Source organism: Macaca nemestrina, chromosome 20, assembly GCF_043159975.1.
Source record: "Macaca nemestrina isolate mMacNem1 chromosome 20, mMacNem.hap1, whole genome shotgun sequence".
Lineage (NCBI taxonomy): Eukaryota > Metazoa > Chordata > Mammalia > Primates > Cercopithecidae > Macaca > Macaca nemestrina.
The window spans coordinates 42,353,946-42,372,824 of NC_092144.1; the positions used below are offsets into that span (position 1 = coordinate 42,353,946).

The 18,879-nt window shown below is 47.1% G+C and overlaps 1 protein-coding gene across 4 annotated transcripts in view; it reads right to left on the bottom strand.

Annotated features, from left to right (window-relative positions):
* LOC105495656 (centrosomal protein 89) overlaps window positions 1–18,740 on the bottom strand; it is a 96,416-nt gene extending 77,676 nt beyond the window's left edge. Inside the window, exons 1-4 of one of the 4 annotated variants that reach the window (XM_071085977.1) lie at window positions 18,583–18,738; window positions 12,969–13,075; window positions 5,738–5,896; window positions 93–279 (exon numbers count right to left, since the gene is read on the bottom strand). In XM_071085977.1, the coding sequence (XP_070942078.1) occupies window positions 93–279; window positions 5,738–5,896; window positions 12,969–13,075; window positions 18,583–18,621 (492 nt within the window). In that variant the 5' untranslated portion in view covers window positions 18,622–18,738. Of the gene's footprint in view, window positions 1–92; window positions 280–5,737; window positions 5,897–12,968; window positions 13,076–18,582 lie in introns of those variants that run through there. The other 3 variants (XM_071085978.1, XM_071085979.1, XM_071085980.1) reach the window with 3 other exon arrangements.
* Window positions 18,741–18,879: the final 139 nt, after the last annotated feature.

Consider the following 18,879-nt stretch of genomic DNA (forward strand, 5'->3'; position numbering starts at 1 on the left):
ATAGAGAGAAGAAATCCTTAGCAATGCACTAATTTACCAAAAGTTAATGTCAGGGTGAATGTCAAGAAGAAAATTGGGAACATAGAAAACACCTGATTTCTGTGTGGCACAGCATACAGGTCATCACCATGGCCTCCTTTGTCCTCCTGGGCACTGACATCCCCCAGTTCCTTGCAGCTGGATGACAGCTGAGTTTCAATGTCCTCTTCTTCCTCATAGCCCAGTGTTTCAAAGGATGGCAAAGAAGATCTCCTTCCCATCTCACTCTGCCAATTTGGTCTGTATTAGAACATTCATGAGGAAAACAAACAAAAAGTCATTTAACACTTGACATTGATACATATCATGTATTAAATGTACTGCCTCCAAGTCCTTACCATAAATGTGTGATAGTACAAAGTACACAGAAGCTAAAAGATTAAATTTTCTACCGTTCCATCTCTTTGTACACTCAGCATATCCTTCTAATTTCTGTTTTTAGAGTTACTGCATACATATACAATTCGTCTTGTTATGAATAAGGGTTTTTTTTGTTTTGTTTTGTTTTTATTTGTCTGTTTGTCTGTTTTTTGAGATAGGGTCTCACTCTGTCTCCCAGGCTGGAGTGCAGTGGTACAAACATGGTTCACTGCAGCCTCAACCTCCCTGGACTCAGGTGATCCTCCAACCTCAGCCTCCCAAAAGCTGGGACTAACCATGCCCAGCTAATTTTTGTATTTTTTGTAGAGACAGGGTTTCACTATGTTGTCCAGGCTGGTCTCGAACTCCTTGGCTCAAAGGATCTGCCCACCTCAACCTTCTAAAGTGCTAGGACTACAGGCATGAGCCACTGAGCCCAGCCTGTTGTTGTTGTTGTTGTTGTTGTTGTTGTTATTTTGAGATGGAGTCTCACTCTGTCACCCAGGATGGAGTCCAGTAGCGCAATATTTGGCTTACTCCAACTTCAGCCTCCCGGGTTCAAGCGATTCTCCTGCCTCAGCCTCCTGAGTAGCTGGGATTACAGGCACTTGCCACCACGCATGGCTAATTTTTCTATTTTTAGTAGAGATGGGGTTTCACCATCTTGGCCGGGATGGTCTCGAACTCCTGACCTCAAATGATCCGCCCACCTCGGCCTCCCAAAGTGCTGGGATTACAGGCATGAGCCACTGTGCCTGGCGCCGGCCTGCTAATTAATAAGTTTTTGTTGTTGTTGTTGTTTTTAATTGAGACAGGGTATCATTCTGCCACACAGGCTGGAATGCAGAGGTACAATCTCGGCTCACTGCAGCATCCACCTCCCCAGCTCAAGTGATCCTCCCACCTCAGCCTCCCGAGTAGCTGGGACTACAGATGTACTCCACCATACTCAGCTAATTTTTTGCTTGTTTGTTTGTTTGTATTTTTAGTAGAGAAGGGGTTTGGCCATGTTGCCCAGACTAGTCTCAGACTCCAGAGCTGAAGCGATCCACCTACCTCAACCTCCCAAAGTGTTGGGATTACAGGTATGATCCACTGTCCCCAACCTATTAATAAGTTTTTAAGTCAACATTTTAAAAGGTAAGAATCCAGTAGATATGCCAGCTTAACCATCCACTTTCCTTGCTTCACTTTCCATTGCTGTAGATAACCCTGTAATAAACATCCGTGTGCAGATAACCTCTACTGTATTTAGGATTACTCCTATAAAACAAACCGCCATAGAGTAAATTCTTTTTTTTTTTCTTTTTTTGAGATGAAGTCTCGCTGTGTCACCTAGGCTGGAGTGTGGTGGTGCGATCTCAGTGCACTGCCACCTCTGCCTCCCAGGTTCAAGTGATTCTCCTGCCTCAGACTCCCAAGTAGCTGGGTCTACAGGCACCTGCCACCATGCCTTGCTAATTTTTGTATCTTTAGTAGAGATGGGGTTTCACCACATTGGCCAGACTGGTCTTGAACTCCCGACCTCAAGTGATCCGCCTGCCTCGGCCTCAAAAAGTGCTGGGATTACAGGCTTGAGCCACCATGCCCAGCCCATACAGTAAATTCTTGAGTCAAATGGCGTGAACATTTTGTGTCTATATACATACTGCACAAAATCATTTCTCCAAGCTACAAATACACTGGTAATAATTTTATGAAACTTGCCAAAACAACTTAAAACCCACTGTCTAAATTTGCATTTGTTACTGAGACTGAACGTTTTTCCATATGCTTGTGTTCAGGTCCTTTGTCTATTTTACTTCTGGTATGTCCATTCCAATTTGTTTTTTTCATTTTGTGTGTGTGTGTGTGTGTGTGTGTGTGTGTTTTTGAGACAGGGTCTCACTCTGCCATCCAGGCTGGAGTGAAATGACAAGATCATAGCTCACTGCAACTTTGACCTCCTAGGCTCAAGTGATCCTCCTGCCTCAGCCTCCCAAGTAGCTGGGACTACAGGTAAGCAACACCATGCCAGGATGATTTTTGTATTTTTTGTAGAGATGGGTGTCTCACTTTATTGCCCAGGCTGGTCTCGAACTCCTGATCTTAAGCAGTCCTCCCACCTCAGCCTCTCAAAGTGCTGGGATTACAGGTGTAAACCACCACACTTGGCTTCCATTCCAATTTGAAATTACTAAAATTAATGTACTAAAATTAAAATCCTGACTTTGCTTTTACTATAAATGTTTTTTCTGTTCTATTAATATTATTTTGGTTTTATAAATTTCTTAAACATAGAAGTGATTAAAAAGGTTTTTTTTACCTTCTAAATTCTAATTCTAAAGTCTTATTAAAGACTTATTCTAAAGTCTTATTTGTGTGTCTATATAGTATAATCCTTCATTCATTAGAAATTTATTTTGGTGTATGACTTAGGCAAGGCTCAAAGCTGATTTCTAATATTGCTAATCAATGTAGCACCGAATCCTTTCCTTCCCCTTTGAGCTGTGGGACAGACTATTAAAGATTCAGTATGCTTGTAGAAACACTAGGTTCACCTCAGGGCATTCCTGGGCACCTCTGTATCACTCAACTAGTCCTATACTGTTCTTGCTACTTTATGTATACATTTTAAAATATGACAGGGTCGGACACAATGGCTTTTTATTGCATCAATTGAGGGGTAGCTGTTGGGATGTTCGTGGTTAAAATACAATTGCTGGGCTCTGACTGGGTTGCTTTTTGGTCTCTTGTTTTTGGGGTTTGGCAAGGGTACATTTACCTACATTGATGGAAAAGTCAGAGATGGGGAGGATTGCAGATTTAATCGGAAACAGTTCTTGAAATTGAGCGTACGTGCGTGCGTGAGCGTGGTTCACACCTATAATCCCAGCACTTTGAGAGGCTAAGGAGAGAGGATTTCTTGAAGCCAGAAGTTGAAGACCAGCCTGGCAACATCAGGAAACCTTGTCTCTACAAAAAAAAGTAAAAATTAGCCTGGGCTGGGCACAGTGGCTCACACCTGTAATCCCAGCACTTTGGGAGGCCAAAGTGGGCAGATTGCTTGAGGTCAGGAGTTCAAGACCAGCCTGGCCAACATGGCGAAACCCCATCTCTACTAAAAATACAAAAATTAGCCAGGTGTGGTGGCGTGCACCTGTAGTCCCAGCTACTCTGGAGGCTGAGGCAGGAGAATTGCTAGAACCCAGGAGGCAAAGGTTGCAGTGAGCCGAGATCAGGCCACTGCACTCCACCCTCGGCAACAGAGCAAGACTCTGTCTCAAAAAAAAAAAAAAAATTAGCCAGGCATGATAGCACGCATCTGTGGTACCAACTTCTTGGGAGGCTAAGGCAGGAGGATCACTTGAGCCTGGGAGGAGGAGGTTGCAGTGAGCCATGATTGTGCCATTGCACTCCAGCCTGTGCAACAGAATGAGATCCTGTGTCAAAAAAAAAAAAAGAAAGAAAATAAAAAAATCCCCCCAAAAACAAAATAAAATACAACAGGGCTAATCCAGCATTCCTGTGTGTCAGACCATCTCCTCTGATGGTCTTACAGGCTTATTTTTTTCCACTGAATTTTAGAGCCATTTACTCATCTTTAGTTTTTATCCAGCCAAAGTATAATTCTTACCAGGAAAAAAAAAGGTTAAATTCAAATATCTCAAAATGGTGGTGATACTTTTGGTCAAAACAAAAATAAAAGCAAGCCCTAGAAGGAAATACATTAAGTATTTATATGACACCATGGTAGGAAGTGTCTTACTAAATTTACAATTATTACAGAAAATATAAATTAAAAAATGGGTAGATTTTACTACATACAAAATACAAAATATTTAGTGTATCAAAAAAGCCAGCACAGGCTAGGCACAGTAGCTCATGCTTATAATCCCAGCACTTTGGGAGGCCAAGGTGGACAGATCGCTTGAGGTCAGGAGTTCAAAGACCAGCCTGGCCAACACGGTGAAACCCCGTCTCTACTAAAAATACAAAAATTAGCCAGGTGTGGTGGCGTGCACCTGTAGTCCCAGCTGAGGCAGGAGAATCGCTTGAACCCAGTAGGCAAAAGTTGCAGTGAGGCGAGATCAGGACACTGCACTCCACCCTGGGCAACAGAGTGAGACTCTGTCTCAAAAAAAGAGCCAACCCGACACAAAGTTGAATATACATGACAATTAAAAAGGGAAATGTGGCCAGGCGCGGTGGCTCACATCTGTAATCCCAGTGCTTTGGGAGGCCAAGGTGGGCAGATCACTTGAAGGCGGGAGTTCGAGACCAGCCTGACCAATGTGGAGAAACCCCATCTCTACTAAAAATACAAAAATTAGCTGGGTGTGGTGGTGCATGCCTGTAATTCCAGCTACTCAGGAGGCGGAGGCAGGAAAATCGCTTGAACCTGAGAGGCGGAGGTTGCAGTGAGCTGAGATCGCGCCATTGCATTCCAGCCTGGGCAGTAAGAGTGAAACTCTGTCTCAAAAAAAAAAAAAGGGCAAATGTGATCATGGATCCCTACTCTCATCCCTGCCCCATGCGCCCTTAGAGACCTCCAGTGTCTTCCCACCATTCCTAGGGCAGACACCAACCCTCTAAACAGGACACTAAAGGCATCCCCAGCCTGAACCCTGCCCAGTCCTCCAGGCCCATCTCACATCCCAAACATCCTCCTTACACTGCCGCCTGTGTCACATTCCCTCGTCTGTGTCTGGAAAGCTCATCCCAGCCCCACAAAGATCATCCCCAGCCCTTGAGCTGTTCCTAGATGATTCCTGTATGTCCTAAGCTCTCCTCTCAACCCTTTCCTCCTCAGGAGGAGACCTTCCTGACCCCCTAGCCCTGTGTCAGCTCAAACCCAAGAGAAGCAACAAAGGGAAAGATGATGAAGAAAAAAGGCTAACCTGCAGCTGCCAGGAAGGTCAAATTAGTGTGACTGTCCAGAGACACACGTGAGAGGTGAGGAGGGACCACTCTCACTGTTCAGGTTGCCGCACAAAGAAACTTACTAAGGGCTGGAAGCAGCACTGAATTCATTAGCTCTGTGCCACTGTGAAAATGGCCAGGACCCATACAAGTCAAAATCGAACAAGATCCACTATGGAGGAAATCCAGATCCCAGAGCAATTAGGTCGCTGGACAGTCGCTGGACAGTGTCCATTTGACACTGGTGATGAAAACCCAGCGACTAAGCCTCTAGTCACAAATATGTGCAGGAGCACCCGCGCACCCACACAGGTACACATGCACACACAGGTACACATGCACACACACGTACTCATGCACACACACACGTAGAGACCAGGCTGAGCTGCCCCTCTTCCACCCAGAGAGGAAGCAGAGGCGGCGATCTGGTACCCACCGAAGCCTCAGCTCTGAGGTAGTGGCATAGGGCTCGATGAAGCTGTCTTGTTCAACACTGCTCACGTCACTCTCAGACCGGGATCTCCGGCGAGGCTGAGGAATGGCAACCGTCCGCCCAGTCAATGTTGTCGCCAGAATGGCTGCTGCCAGAGCAGATCTGCGGACAAAAACATCCCGTGGAGACGGTGAGACATGAACATTCCAGGTGAAGGCTGAACAAGATACACGAACTGATAGAGGCTTACCTTCTGCTGGACGGTGTCAACTTAGCATTTGCTCTGCTCCCGTCATCTACCGCGGGCCATCAGACAATCTCATTTGATTCTCACACAACTGTATGACTACATAATATTGTCATCCCATTTTCCATAGAAATTAAATAACTTATAAATATTTCCTAGCCAAGGCCGGGTACGGTGGCTCACGCCTATAATCCCAGCACTTTGGGAGGCTGAGGCGGGTGGATCACCTGAGGTCAGGAGTTTGAGACCAGCCTGAATAACATGGTGAAACCCCATCTCTACTAAAAATACCAAAAATATTAGTCAGGTGTAGTGGTGGGCGCCTGTAATCCCAGCTACTTGGGAGGCTGAGGCAGGAGAATCACTTGAACCCGGGAAGCGGAGGTTGCAGTGAGCCAAGATCACACCATTGCACTCCAACCTGGGCAACACAGCGAGACTCTGTCTCCAAAAAAAAAAAAAAAAAAAAAAAAAGATTTCCTAGCCGATAGGAGGTAGAACAGGGCCTGTAATCCAGAGAGACACAAAAGCCTACATTCAAGTACTTTTCTTATTAGAATGGAAGATCAGAATGGAAAAAGAAAATGAGATATAGAAAGACTAAAAGATTTAGAAGGGGACTGACTTTAAAAATACAAATTACTCAGGAATATATTATAGGAAAGTTAGAGTAAACAGATTTACCCTCCTGCCCAAAAAAGTAAAACAAGGCCAGGCGCAGTGGCTTATGCCTATAGTCCCAGCACTTTGGGAGGCTGAGGTGGGTGGATCATGAGGTCAGGAGATCAAGACCAGCCTGGCTAACACGGTGAAACCTCATCTCTACTAAAAATACAAAAAAATTGCCAGGTGTGATGGCACACACACCTGTAATCCCAGCTACTCAGGAGGCTGAGGCAGGAGAATCAGTTGAACCCGGGAGGTGGAGGTTGCTGTGAGCTGAGATTGTACCACTGCACTCCAGCCTGGGCAACAGAGTGAGACTCCATCTCAAAAAAAAAAAAAAAAAAGTAAAACAAAACAAAAGACCACTGTCCCAGCTTGCTGCCTAGGAAAATGTCCAGGTCACAGCACAGGGAGGAGGAATGCATGGAGCCAGGCAGACTCCTCGAATTGTAGAGATGGAGCTGAGAGAGTGTGTAGGATAGAGTGCTGGACAGGAGAGAAGCGCACAGAGAGAACGAGGAGATCTGCAGAAGGTCCCCCAGTTTCAGCGGGATATGGTGCAGCACACAAGTGTGAGGAAATTACCCGACCGTGGAGGAAGAACCACTCACAAGGATCAGAGGAGCAGAGCCAGGTGCTTATACACAGCCCAGGATGGCAGCTGCTTCCACCAGGCGGACTAGAGAAACCCATCATTCACAAGACGCTGGGTGCGGCACTCAGAAAGGTCTGGCCGCGGTACTGGGGAATAATCAGCCCTGGCTGAGCACTGCTCCATGTCCCACCTAACAAATCATATAAGAAAGACCCGGCCAGGTGTGGTGGCTCACGTCTGTAATCGCAGCACTTTGAGAGGCTGAGGCAGGCGGATCACAAGGTCAAGAGATCAAGACCATCCTGGCCAACATGGTGAAACCCTGTTTCTACTAAAAATACAAAAATTAGCTGGGCATGGTGGCGGGGGCCTATAGTCCCAGCTACTCAGGAGGCTAAGGCAGGAGAACTGCTTGAATCCAGGAGGTGGAGGTTTCAGTGAGCCGAGATCGCACCACCATACTCCAGCCTGGCGACAGAGCAAGACTCTGTCTCAGAAAAAAAAAAAAAAAAAAAAAGACCCAAAAGATCTGTTTCCAAGAAATTGAACTGCATCCCCAAACAAAGGTCAAGATGTTTTAAGGAATACAAAATGATCCAGCACTCAAGGTAAAATTCACAAGATCTTCTATCCACTTAGATAAGCAGGCATGCAAAGAGACAGGAAACCATGACCTGTAAGGAAGACAGCCGTCAACGGAAACCCACTAAGAATTGAACACATATGTTAGAACTGGCAGCAAAGCACATTCAGATCGTTATAACAGCTGTATTTCATATAATCAAAAAGCCAAGTAGAGACATGGACAATTATAAAAAGAACCAAACTTCATGAGATCAAAATGACAACATCAGAGATAGAAAGTATACTGGATGGGATTAACAGATTATATATTGCAGAAGATCAGTAAAATTAAAGGCAAAAACAACCAAAAATAACCAAAATGAAATGGAGATGGAAAAAAAAATTTTTAAGAGCATCAATCAGATGTGGGATAAAAACCACTGTTCTTTATATTTTGGTTTTGGGGTTTTTGAGACGATATCACTGTTGCCCAGGCTGGAGTGCAGTGGCGCAGTCACAGCTCAGTATAGCCTCAACCTCCTGGGCTCAAGTGATCCTCCCACCTCAGTCTCTCGAATAACTGGGACTATAGGCACAGGCCACCACACCTGGCTAATTTTTATATTTTTTGTAGAGATGGGGTCTCGCTATGTTCTCCAGGCTGGTCTGGAACTCCTGGGCTCAAGTAATCCTCCTGCCTCAGGCTCCCAAAGTGTTGGGATTACAGGCGTGAGCCACCACGCCCGGCTGCTATTTTGTTTTAAATTACTACATTTTGGTGTAATTGTTACACAGCAATAAATAATAGCCTCATCATCAAACAGTGCTGGAAAAATCAAATATCCATATGCAAAAAAAAAAAAAAAAAAAAATTCATGGATCTATGGTTTCGCTCTGTGCCCTTACCCAAATCTCCTCTCAAATTGTAATTCCCACATGTTTAAGAAGGAAAGTGATTGGATTATGGGGGCAGTTTCCCCCATCCTGTTCTCGTGATAGTGAGTGAACTCTCACAAAAGCCGATGGTTTTACAAATGGTAGTTTCTTCTGAGCTCTCACATGCTCACTGTCTCTCACCTGCCGCCATGTAAGACGTGCCTACCTCCCTTTTTGCCATGATTGTAAGTTTCCTGAGGACTCCCCAGCCATGCAGAACTGTGAGTCAATTAAATCTCCTTCGCTTATAAATTACCCCATCTCGGGTAGTATCTTTAGAGCAGTGTGAGAACGGACTAATACACACCATTTACAAAAATTAACTCTAAATGGATTACAGACCTAACTGTAAAGCATAAAACCATAACACTTCTAGAAGAAAATATAAGAGAAAACCTTTGTGACCTTGGGTTAAGTAAATATTTCTTCAATATAAGACACTGAAAGCATGATCCATAAAAGAAAAAATTGTAAGCTGGACTTCATAAAAATTAATAACTTCTGCTCTTTGAAAGGCAATGTTTAAGAGAATGAAAAGACAAGCCACAGATAGAGAGAAAAGACTTGCAAATCACACATTTGATAAAAGACTTGTGTTGATACTATATAATGAACCCTCAGAATGCAATAAAGGAAAACAAGCCGGGGCTGGGATGTCTCCAGGAAGCCCACAATCTTCACCCAGGTCTCTGCTTAGATCTCCTGGATGAAAAATGTCATTGCCTCCAACTGAACATGTTCCTGAGTCCAACGGCCTTCCCAAGATGGTTCTTAGATCTGCAACAGGACTTGTGACTAACAAGGAATGCCCAATTTTTGTAAATGTGCAAAAGATGTGAACAGATGCTTCACTAAAAAAGATATAAAGACAACAAATAAGCACATGAAAAAAATGCTCAATACCATTAGCCATTAGAGAAATGCAAAATAAGGCCAGGCGCGGCAGCTCACGCCTGTAATCCCAGCACTTTGGGAGGCCAAGGCGGGTGGATCACTTGAGGTCAGGAGTTTGAGATCAGCCTGGCCAACGTGGCGAAACCCCATCTGTACTAAAAATACAAAAATTAGCCGGGTGTGGTGGTGTGTGCCTGTAATCCCAGCTACTCAGGAGGCTGAGGCACGAGAAGAGAATCGCTTGAATCTGGGAGGCGGAGGTTGCAGTGAGCTGAGAACATTCCACTGCACTCCAGCCTGGGTGACAGAGTGAGACTCTGTCTCAAAAATAACAGACTCCGTCTCAAAAACAAAAAAACAAAAAACAAAAAAAACACAGTGAAATACTAGGACACACTCATTAAATGTCCAAATGTTTAAAAACCGACCACGACAATCCCTTGTTCTTTTTTATTCTAAACTGGGCCTATGAGAATGGCTTCCACAAAGGAGAGCAACAAGAAGGATTGTTCTGTCATCAACAAGGTTGTGACCGAAAGTACACTGTCAACACTCACAAGCACATCTATGGAGTGTGCTTTAAGACACTGCCCCTGGCATACACAAAGAGATCTAGACATTTCTCATGACAGAGCTAGAAACTCCAGATGTGTGCATTGATGCTGGGCTCAGCAAAGCTGTCTCAGACAAAGGAGTAAGGAATATCCCCACCGTATCTGTGTGCCACTGTCCAGAAAGCGTAAGGAGATGAAGATTGATCAAACCAGCTCTATACATTGGTTACCTATGCACCTGTCACCACTTTCAAAAACCTACAGTCAATGTGGATGAAAACTAACCACTGACTGTCCAAGTTTTATAAAAGACCACACGCACACACATATACACACACGCACTCACACACATGCAAACACATACACACACACACACACACTCTGACCAAACCAAGTGTTGGTGAGAATATGAAGCAACTGGACTCATATACTGTTGGTGGGAACATAAATGGGACAATGACCTTGGAAAACAGTTTGACAGTTTCTTAATAAATTAAATACCCACCTAGTATAAGGCCCAGCTATAGATATTTACCGAAGAGAAATGAAAGTATATATCCAAACATTTGTGTATACATTTTTTTTTTTTTTTTTTTGAGATATGAGTCTCGCTTTGTTGCCCAGGCTGGAGTGCAGTGGTGTGATCTTGGCTCACTGCAACCTCTGCCTCTGGGTTCAGGCGATTCTTGTGCCTCAGCCTCCCCAGTAGCTGGGACTACAGGAGTGCACCACCACACCCAGCTAATTTTTGTATTTTAAGTGGAGATGGGTCTTCACCATGTTGACCAGGCTGGTCTCAAACTCCTGAGCTCAGGTGATCTGCCCGCCTTAGCCTCCCAAATTGCTGGGAATATAGGCGTGAGCCACCACACCCAGCTAGTGTGTAAATGTTTACAGCAGCCTTATTCTAGTAACCAAAACTCAGAAACAAACCAAATATCCATCAACAGGTGAACGGATAAACAAACTGTGGCATATTCATATAATGAAATACTCCTCAGTAAGGAAAAGGATGAATTATTGACTTTCAGAACATGCGTGAATCAGAATAATCATGCTGAGTGAAAGAAGGCAGTGTATTTTATGTAATTCCACTTATATAAAATTCTAGAAAATACAAACTAATCCATAGTGTGAGAAAGGAGATGAGAGGTTGCCTGGGGATGAACAGGAGCATGAAAGGTGGCAGAGAAGGGCAGGAGGAAGGAATTACAAAAGAGCATGACGACTCTTGTCAGAATGACAGATATATTTATTGTCTTTTTTTCTTTTTCAGAAGCTCCCCTATTAATTATCTTTTTAAAATAAATATTTGTAGAGGCAGGGCCTCACTCACAACAGCCTCACTGTTACTCAGGCCGCAGTGCAGTGACACGATCCTAGCTCACTGCAGCCTTGACCTCTTGGGCTCAAGTGATCCTCGAGCCTTAGCCTCCTGAGTACCTGGGATTGCAGGCATGCACCAGCATGCTCAGATAATTTATTTTAATTTTTGCTATGGATAAGGTTTTGCTATGTTGCTCCGGCTGATCTTGAACTCCTGGGCACAAGCAATCCTCCTGCCTCAGCCTCCCAGGATCAGTTTAGCCTAGGAGTTCAAGACCAACTTGGGCAACATAGTGAGACCCCCATCTCTGCAGAAAATTTAAAAAATTAGCCAGTCATGGTGGCATGCACCTGTAGTCCCAGCTAGTCAGGAGGCTGAGACAGGAGGATCGCTTGATGCTAGGGGGTTGAGGCTGCAGTGAGCCACATTTGCACCAATGCACTCCAGCCTGGGCAACAGAATGAGACCATGTCTCAAAAAAAAAACCACTTTTTGTTTTAGTCAGGCATAGTGGCTCATGTCTGTAATCCCAGCACTTTGGGAGGCAGAGGCAGGTGGATTGCTTGAGCCCAGGAGTTCAGCCTGGGCAACATGGCAAAAGCCTATCTCTACAAAAAAATAGAAAAATTAGCTGAGCATGGTGGTACGTGCCTGTAGTCCCGACTACCCGGGAGGCTGAGATGGGAGGACTGACTGAGCCTGGGAGGCAGAGGCTACAGTGAGCCATGATTGCACCACTGCACTCCAGCCTGGGCAACAGAGCAAGATCCTGCCTTGAAAAAAATTAATTAATTAATTAAAAAAAAAAAAGAAAATTGGCTGGGCATGGTGGTTGATGCCTGTAATCCCAGCACTTTCAGAGGCCAAGCTAGGCAGATTAAGAGGTCAGGAGTTTGAGACCAGTCTGGCCAACATGGTGAAGCCCCATCTCTACTAAAAATACAAAAATTAGGTGGGCGTGGTGGCATGTGCCTGTAATCCCAGCTACTCTGGAGGCTGAGGCAGGAGGATTGCTTGAACCTGGGAGGTGGAGGTTGCAGTGAGCCAAAAATCCACCATTGCACTCCAGCCTGGGCAACAGAGAAAGACTCCATCTTGAAGGGAAAAAAAAAAAGAAAAGAAAAGAAAAGAAAATTTTGTGTATAATTCAAAATTCTCTGTTAACCTGAACACTTGGGCTTTAATGCTTTATATTTTTTAAAAAATACTCATCGCCTTCAATCACGAAATGTGAGAAGTTCATGCACCTGAAAGGGACAGACCTCAAGTCAGTCCATTATCCTCAGAGACACCATATTAAATGCATCATTAGGAATTGTGGTAAACATTTTGAAGGACGTGATTCTAACTACTCTACTTGTACTTTTCTGGGCAGTTTGAGCAGTTCCAGGATCCAGTACTTGGTGGCTGAGCACAGGGGTGACCTCAGTGCCTGCTCATTTGATACTCACCTTGGTCTCTCTGGAGACGGGTTGGGGCTGCGGGGAGGAGGTGTACGTGGCACTGCTGCCTTCGGAGCAATGCTGGCTGCAGGTAAAAGGCCATGGATGATGTGTTTCTGCACAAATGAAATCCAACAGAAGTCACTGGGTTGGGTCACTGGATCACTTGAGTCTTGTCACCACTCCCCCTGGGCCTGCAAGGGGACACCTGCACTGGCCACCCATGGATCCAAACCCATCAGAAGCCCACTCTGCCCCTGCCATCCCCAGTCCCCATTAGGCCAGACAAGTGCACACAGCCGAGGAGCATCATGACAGGTGCTCATTGTGGGACCCTCTTGTCCTTCCCTCCTCAGAGCTTCCCTGGCTGTCCCCAAGAGTCACCCTCTAGCCCTTCCACGTGTCCCACAGCACTCCCCCCAGTGATGTCTCAAGTGGCTCACCCTGCAGAGCAGGGCGACTTCCTGAGAAGCAAGTGACTTCCTTATCTTTTTTTTGCTTTGTTTTGTTTTTGAGATGGGGGCTTGCTCTGTTGCCCAGAGTGGAATGCAGTGGTACGATCATGGCTCACCGCAGCCTCAAACTCCTGGCTCAAGCAATCCTCCCACTTCAGCCACACGAGTAGATGGGACTACAGATGTTCACCACCATGCCTAGGTAATTTTTGTATTTTTGTAGAGACAGGATCTCACTACATTGCCCAGGCTGGTCTCAAACTTCTGGCTCCAAGTGATCCTCCCACCTCAGCCTCCCAAAGTGTTGGGATTACAGGCGCGAGATCTGTACCTGGCTGACTCTCTTATCTTTATCAATCCTGGAACTCTAGCATTGAGCGCATTGCCTCACACCTCATAGGGGCTTAATATAAGCTTTTAGGTAGCTTATCTCCAAGATGAGAATAATGAAAACTAGCTCCTATACGCAATGAAAGTCAGAGAACCCGCTTTAGGTAACCATAACTGGGAGTCTCTGAGACGTTTCTGGGTCTAGTCCAATCATTTTCTTGGCACGAGCCATTCATTCACGCCTACTAGAGGCAGAACACCATGACAGCAATGAAGAAACCTTGTCTTCATCCCCAAGGTGGTAAGTAGAGAGGAAGAACACCCAAATAGTTATTACAGAACATAGAATTATGGAATGAGCCGAGAGAAAGGCTCTCTCACTAAAAATGAAAAAAACAAAACAAAAACAAAAAACTCCTCAATGAGATGTGGGATAAAAACACTATTGTCTTCTGTTTGAAGCCAGTAATTAGCACAAAGTGCTGGGGTGGGCAGGGAGGGAAGATTCCTCCAGGTCTGGGGCCAGCCTGGGAACTTCAAATGCTTCCTTCGAGAAAATCACGCAGGCATTTAGACTGGGCTTTCAAAGATGCCCATTGGTCCCACATTTGGAAATGTGATGGAACAGCATTCTAGGAAGAGGGAATAGCATGAACAAAGGAATGAAGCAAGACACTGGTTGCAGTGCTCTGGAAATCACACGCACGGTTCTCTGTTTTGCTGGAATGCAGAGGCATCTGCGAGGGTGGGGCTGGGGACCCAGCCTGACTGGCTAATTTTTTAAATTTTCTGCAGAGATGGGGGACTCACTATGTTGCCCAAGTTGGTCTTGAACTCCTAGGCTAAACTGATCCTGGGAGGCTGAGGCAGGAGGATTGCTTGTGCCCAGGAGTTCAAGATCAGCCTGGGCAACATAGCAAAACCTTATCCATAGCAAAAATTAAAAGAAAATAATTATCTGAGCATGCTGGTGCATGCCTGCAATCCCAGGTACTCAAGAGGCTAAGACTCCAGGATCACTTGAGCCCAAGAGGTCAAGGCTGCAGTGAGCTAGGATCGTGTCACTGCACTGCAGCCTGAGCAACTCTACAAATATTTATTTTAAAAAGATAATTAATAGGGCAACTTCTGAAAAAGAAAAAAAGACAATAAATACATCTGTCATTCTGACAAGAGTCCTCATGCTCCTTTGTAATTCCTTGTCCCCGATGATGGGGGCAATTCCCATGGGAAGGGCTTTCAGAGCAGATGGAGGAGATACTGGGGCCTGGTGAGGAGCACCCACTGACAGTGGCCCCAGGAATGTTAGGTAGTGGTCAGCATGAGACACAAGGCTGGGAAGGGGGGCACAGCGTGGGGGCCTCTTTCAGGAGTGAGGGATGGGCAGACCTTCCAGTCATCTCCTACAGCCCCCACCCCCAACTTGCACAGCCACCCACCGGAGCAGAAGCTCCAAGCAGTCTCTACGCAATATCCCCACTCTGTTTACCTCTCTGAGTGGCGCCTGCCACCCTGCATCTGTCAAGTGATTCCACAGTTTCCATGTTTCCTCCCCGCCCCCTTCCATTATCTGCTGCACGACAAGAAAGGATTTTTGTTTGTTTGCTTGTTTTGTAGACAGAGTCTCGTCTGTTGCCCAGGCTGGAGTGCAGTGGCACCATCTCGGCTCACTGCAACCTCCACCTCCCAGGTTCAAGCTATTCTCATGCCTCAGCCTCCCAAGTAGCTAGGACTACAGGCATGTGCCACTATGCCTAGCTAATTTTTTTTTTGAAAGAGTGAATCCCCCATTGCACACTAAAACATGTCTCCTACCATCACAGTCATTTCCTAACTATGGTCCCCTCATCCATCCTGTCTCTACCAGGCATAAAAACCCTCACGGGCAGCACCACTCTCTCAATGGCAGGCAAATGTCCAGCATGGCATATCAGCTGATATAGGTTGGTTCCTACCAACTGTTATGGGATTTTTGGCCTGTTGATTTTTCTGGTTGGAACCTCTGTGGCCACAGTGCCTTTGCCTGAGTTCTTGTCCTGCGTCCAGGAAGAATGAGGTACTCAGACAAGTGAAGGGTGAAGAAGAGTTTTATTTCGTGTTAGAAGAGCTCAGAGGAGTAGGTAGCTCCTCTCTGGAGGCAGATTGTCCCATGAGCTCAAGTGTTCAGCTCTCAGCAGAGAGGAGGCCCTGGAAAGGGTGGCTCTTCTCCACAGGCAAGTCATTCCAATGTCTCTGCAGGTCTCTGAAGCTCTCAGCAGAGAGTAGCTCCTCTCTGCTGGCAGGTGGTCTCTGTAGCTCTCAGCGGAGAAGGTACGCCTCTCCGCAGCCAGCCACCCCATCGTCTCCAGCTATCAGCAGAGAGGGTACTCCTCTCTGCAGCTGGTCATCCTGTCCCCTCGTCTCTCCACCCTCCTCGTCCTCTGGCCATTCCCTGCACCACTCTGGCTGAGCCCAGGGTCTTTATGGACCTCAGAGGGGAGGAAGTGCGTGCTGATTGGACCATGGGCAGGCCCAGAAGAGGCTCCGCGAGTTTCCACTCTGGTCAGAGGGACTTCCGGCCCAGCCCCCAGCCTTCAGGCCCTCCCTGGCCTGAGGGTGGGGCCTTACTGGGGACCCCGCCCCTTTCCTCCTGTTGCCATTCTTGGCCCCAGGGCTTGGCTCCAACCGCCCTCCAAGATTAGAGCCGTTGCGTGTTGCCGGGTGCCCTATGGTGCAGGCTGCAGAGATGCCCTAGTCCTGTGCCTGGGAGGGCAGCCGCAGCCACACCCTGGGAGCTCCCACCCCGCCAACTTGGAAGGGGCAGGGCTCGCGCTTGTCCGCGGCTCCTGCCTGAGCGGCTGCAGCTGCACCTAGAAGGGCAGATTCTGCCTGTTCCCGGCTCCCGTAAGAGCACAGAGAGCCTCGGATCCACAGCTGCAGTTTGGGTGGCTGTAGCCCTGCCCAGGAGGGTGGGGCTCCTGCCTGCTCCGTAGAGCAAGAGGCCTGGGTCTGCAGCAGCGGTTTGCGGCTCCCGTCCCAATTCACAAGGGGCGGAGCTTCCACCGGCTCCTTGAAGTGTGCAGCCCCGGCCACACAGCGTGATGGCAGCAGCCTTCGTGATGGCCGCAAAAGCCTTCGCATTTGCTGTCTTCTGCACCCAGAATTCTTTTCTTACTCCCTGCCAAGCCCAGGTCAACTCTCCAGGCTGACGTTGCTGCCCTTCTGATACACACGTCAACGGCAGTTCTTGTTTTACCATTGTGTACAGAATTATTTAGGGGCTTGTCTGTCCTACAGACCCTGTGGCCATAAGCTGTCAATCAGTTGTGGGTATCAGCACACAGCAGGAACTCATTAATGTTTGGGGCTTTAAATAAAAACTCAGTCCAGGTGCAGTGGCTCACGCCTGTAATCTCAACCCTCTGGAGGCAAAGGTGAGAGGATTGCTTGAGCCAAGGTTTAAGACCAGCCCGAGCAGCATAGCCAGATTCCATCTCTACAAAAAACATATATATATTTTATGTTTTTTTGAGACAGAGTCTCACTTTGTTGCCCCGGCTGGAGTGCAGTGGCACAATTTTGGCTCACTGCAACCTCTGCCTCTTGGGTTTAAGCGATTCTCCCACCTCAACCTCCCGAGTAGCTGGGATTAGAGGCGCCCACCACCACGCCCGCTAATTTTTGTAGTTTTAGTAGAGATGGGGTTTCACCATGTTGGCCAGGCTGATCTTGAACTCCTGACCTCAAATGATCCGCCCGCCTCAGCCTCCCAAAGTGCTGGATTACAGGCAAAAGCCACCTCGCCTGGCCTCTACAAAATAATTTTTTAAATTAGCCAGGCATTGAGACTTGGCAACGCGTGAGGCAAAAAATAAAATAAATAAAAAGTAGCTAGGTGTGGTGGTACACACCTGTAGTCCCAGCTACTCAGGAGGCTGAGGCAGGAGGACCACTTGAGACCAGGAGGTTGAAGCCACAGTGAGCTAAGATCGTGCCACTGCACTCCAGCCTGGGCATCAGGACAAGACCCTGTCTCTAAAACTGAATTAAATAATAAATAAATACAAGAATCCCCTTGGCTGCTATGTGGAGAATTGACCTAGGGGAAGGGCGAGAGTGGAAGCAGAGAAACCAGTGGGCATCTGCCGCAGCAGTCCGGGTAGATGTTGGAGGCCGGGGTGTGGGTGGAGATGGGAACAGCTGGCAGATGTATGTCGTGGGTAGATCGGATGGGACTTGCTGATGGGATGTACATGGTGGGTGGCGGAGGGAAGAATGAAGGATCAACTATATCCAGCAGTGCAGCAGGTGCACGTCGGCAAGGAGTTAACTCAGGGCACGGGGACAAATGCAACAGATGAGGCAGGGTGCTCCTGTCCAACTGTGGCCGACCCTGGGGCAGAAGATTGTTAAAGCCGGGCATAGTGGCTCACGCCTGTGATACCAACTCTTTGGGAGGTTGAGGAGTTCAAGACCACCCTGGGAACATAGCAAGATCCCTGTCTCCACAAAAATATTGAACAATTAGCCAGGAGTGGTGGCGCGCGCCTATAGTCTCAGCTACTCGGGAGGCTGAGGTGGGAAGATCGCTTAAGCCCAGGAGTTCGAGGATGCAGTGAGCTATGATCGCAAAACTGCACTCCAGCCTGGGCGACAGAGCGAGACCCTGTTTCTTAAAAGAAAAAAAAAAAAAAAAAAGTTTAGAACACGAAAAATCAAGGCTTCTTAAACTGAAAACCATTTTCTCTTGTGCCGCAGCCTTGACTGGATCTCAGGCCAAACCCCAACCCGCCGCAACCCTTTACCCCTAATCCCCGGCCCCATAGAGCTCCGCGTGCGGCAGGCGAGCATCTACTTACGAACTGGCTCCTGCGGCCTCTCCGAAACCCCAGGAGCATACTTGCAGCTCGAGGAGACCCGGCCGGGGGCTGGACTCATCAGCAGATCTCTCCACAGCCAGGGACCACTCCCTAAAGCCCGCCGCAGGCCCAGCCCCTCAAGCTTTCTCTTCGCAATGGACTTTGCAGCAACCACGTCGGCCATTGGCTCAGCTCGGCCTTCGACCAATCAGAGCTAAGGTTACTTCCACACCGGTCGTTCTTGGCAACTAGTCGATTCCCGTTCAAATCCCCGCCAGGGCAGAAACGTCCGCCCTA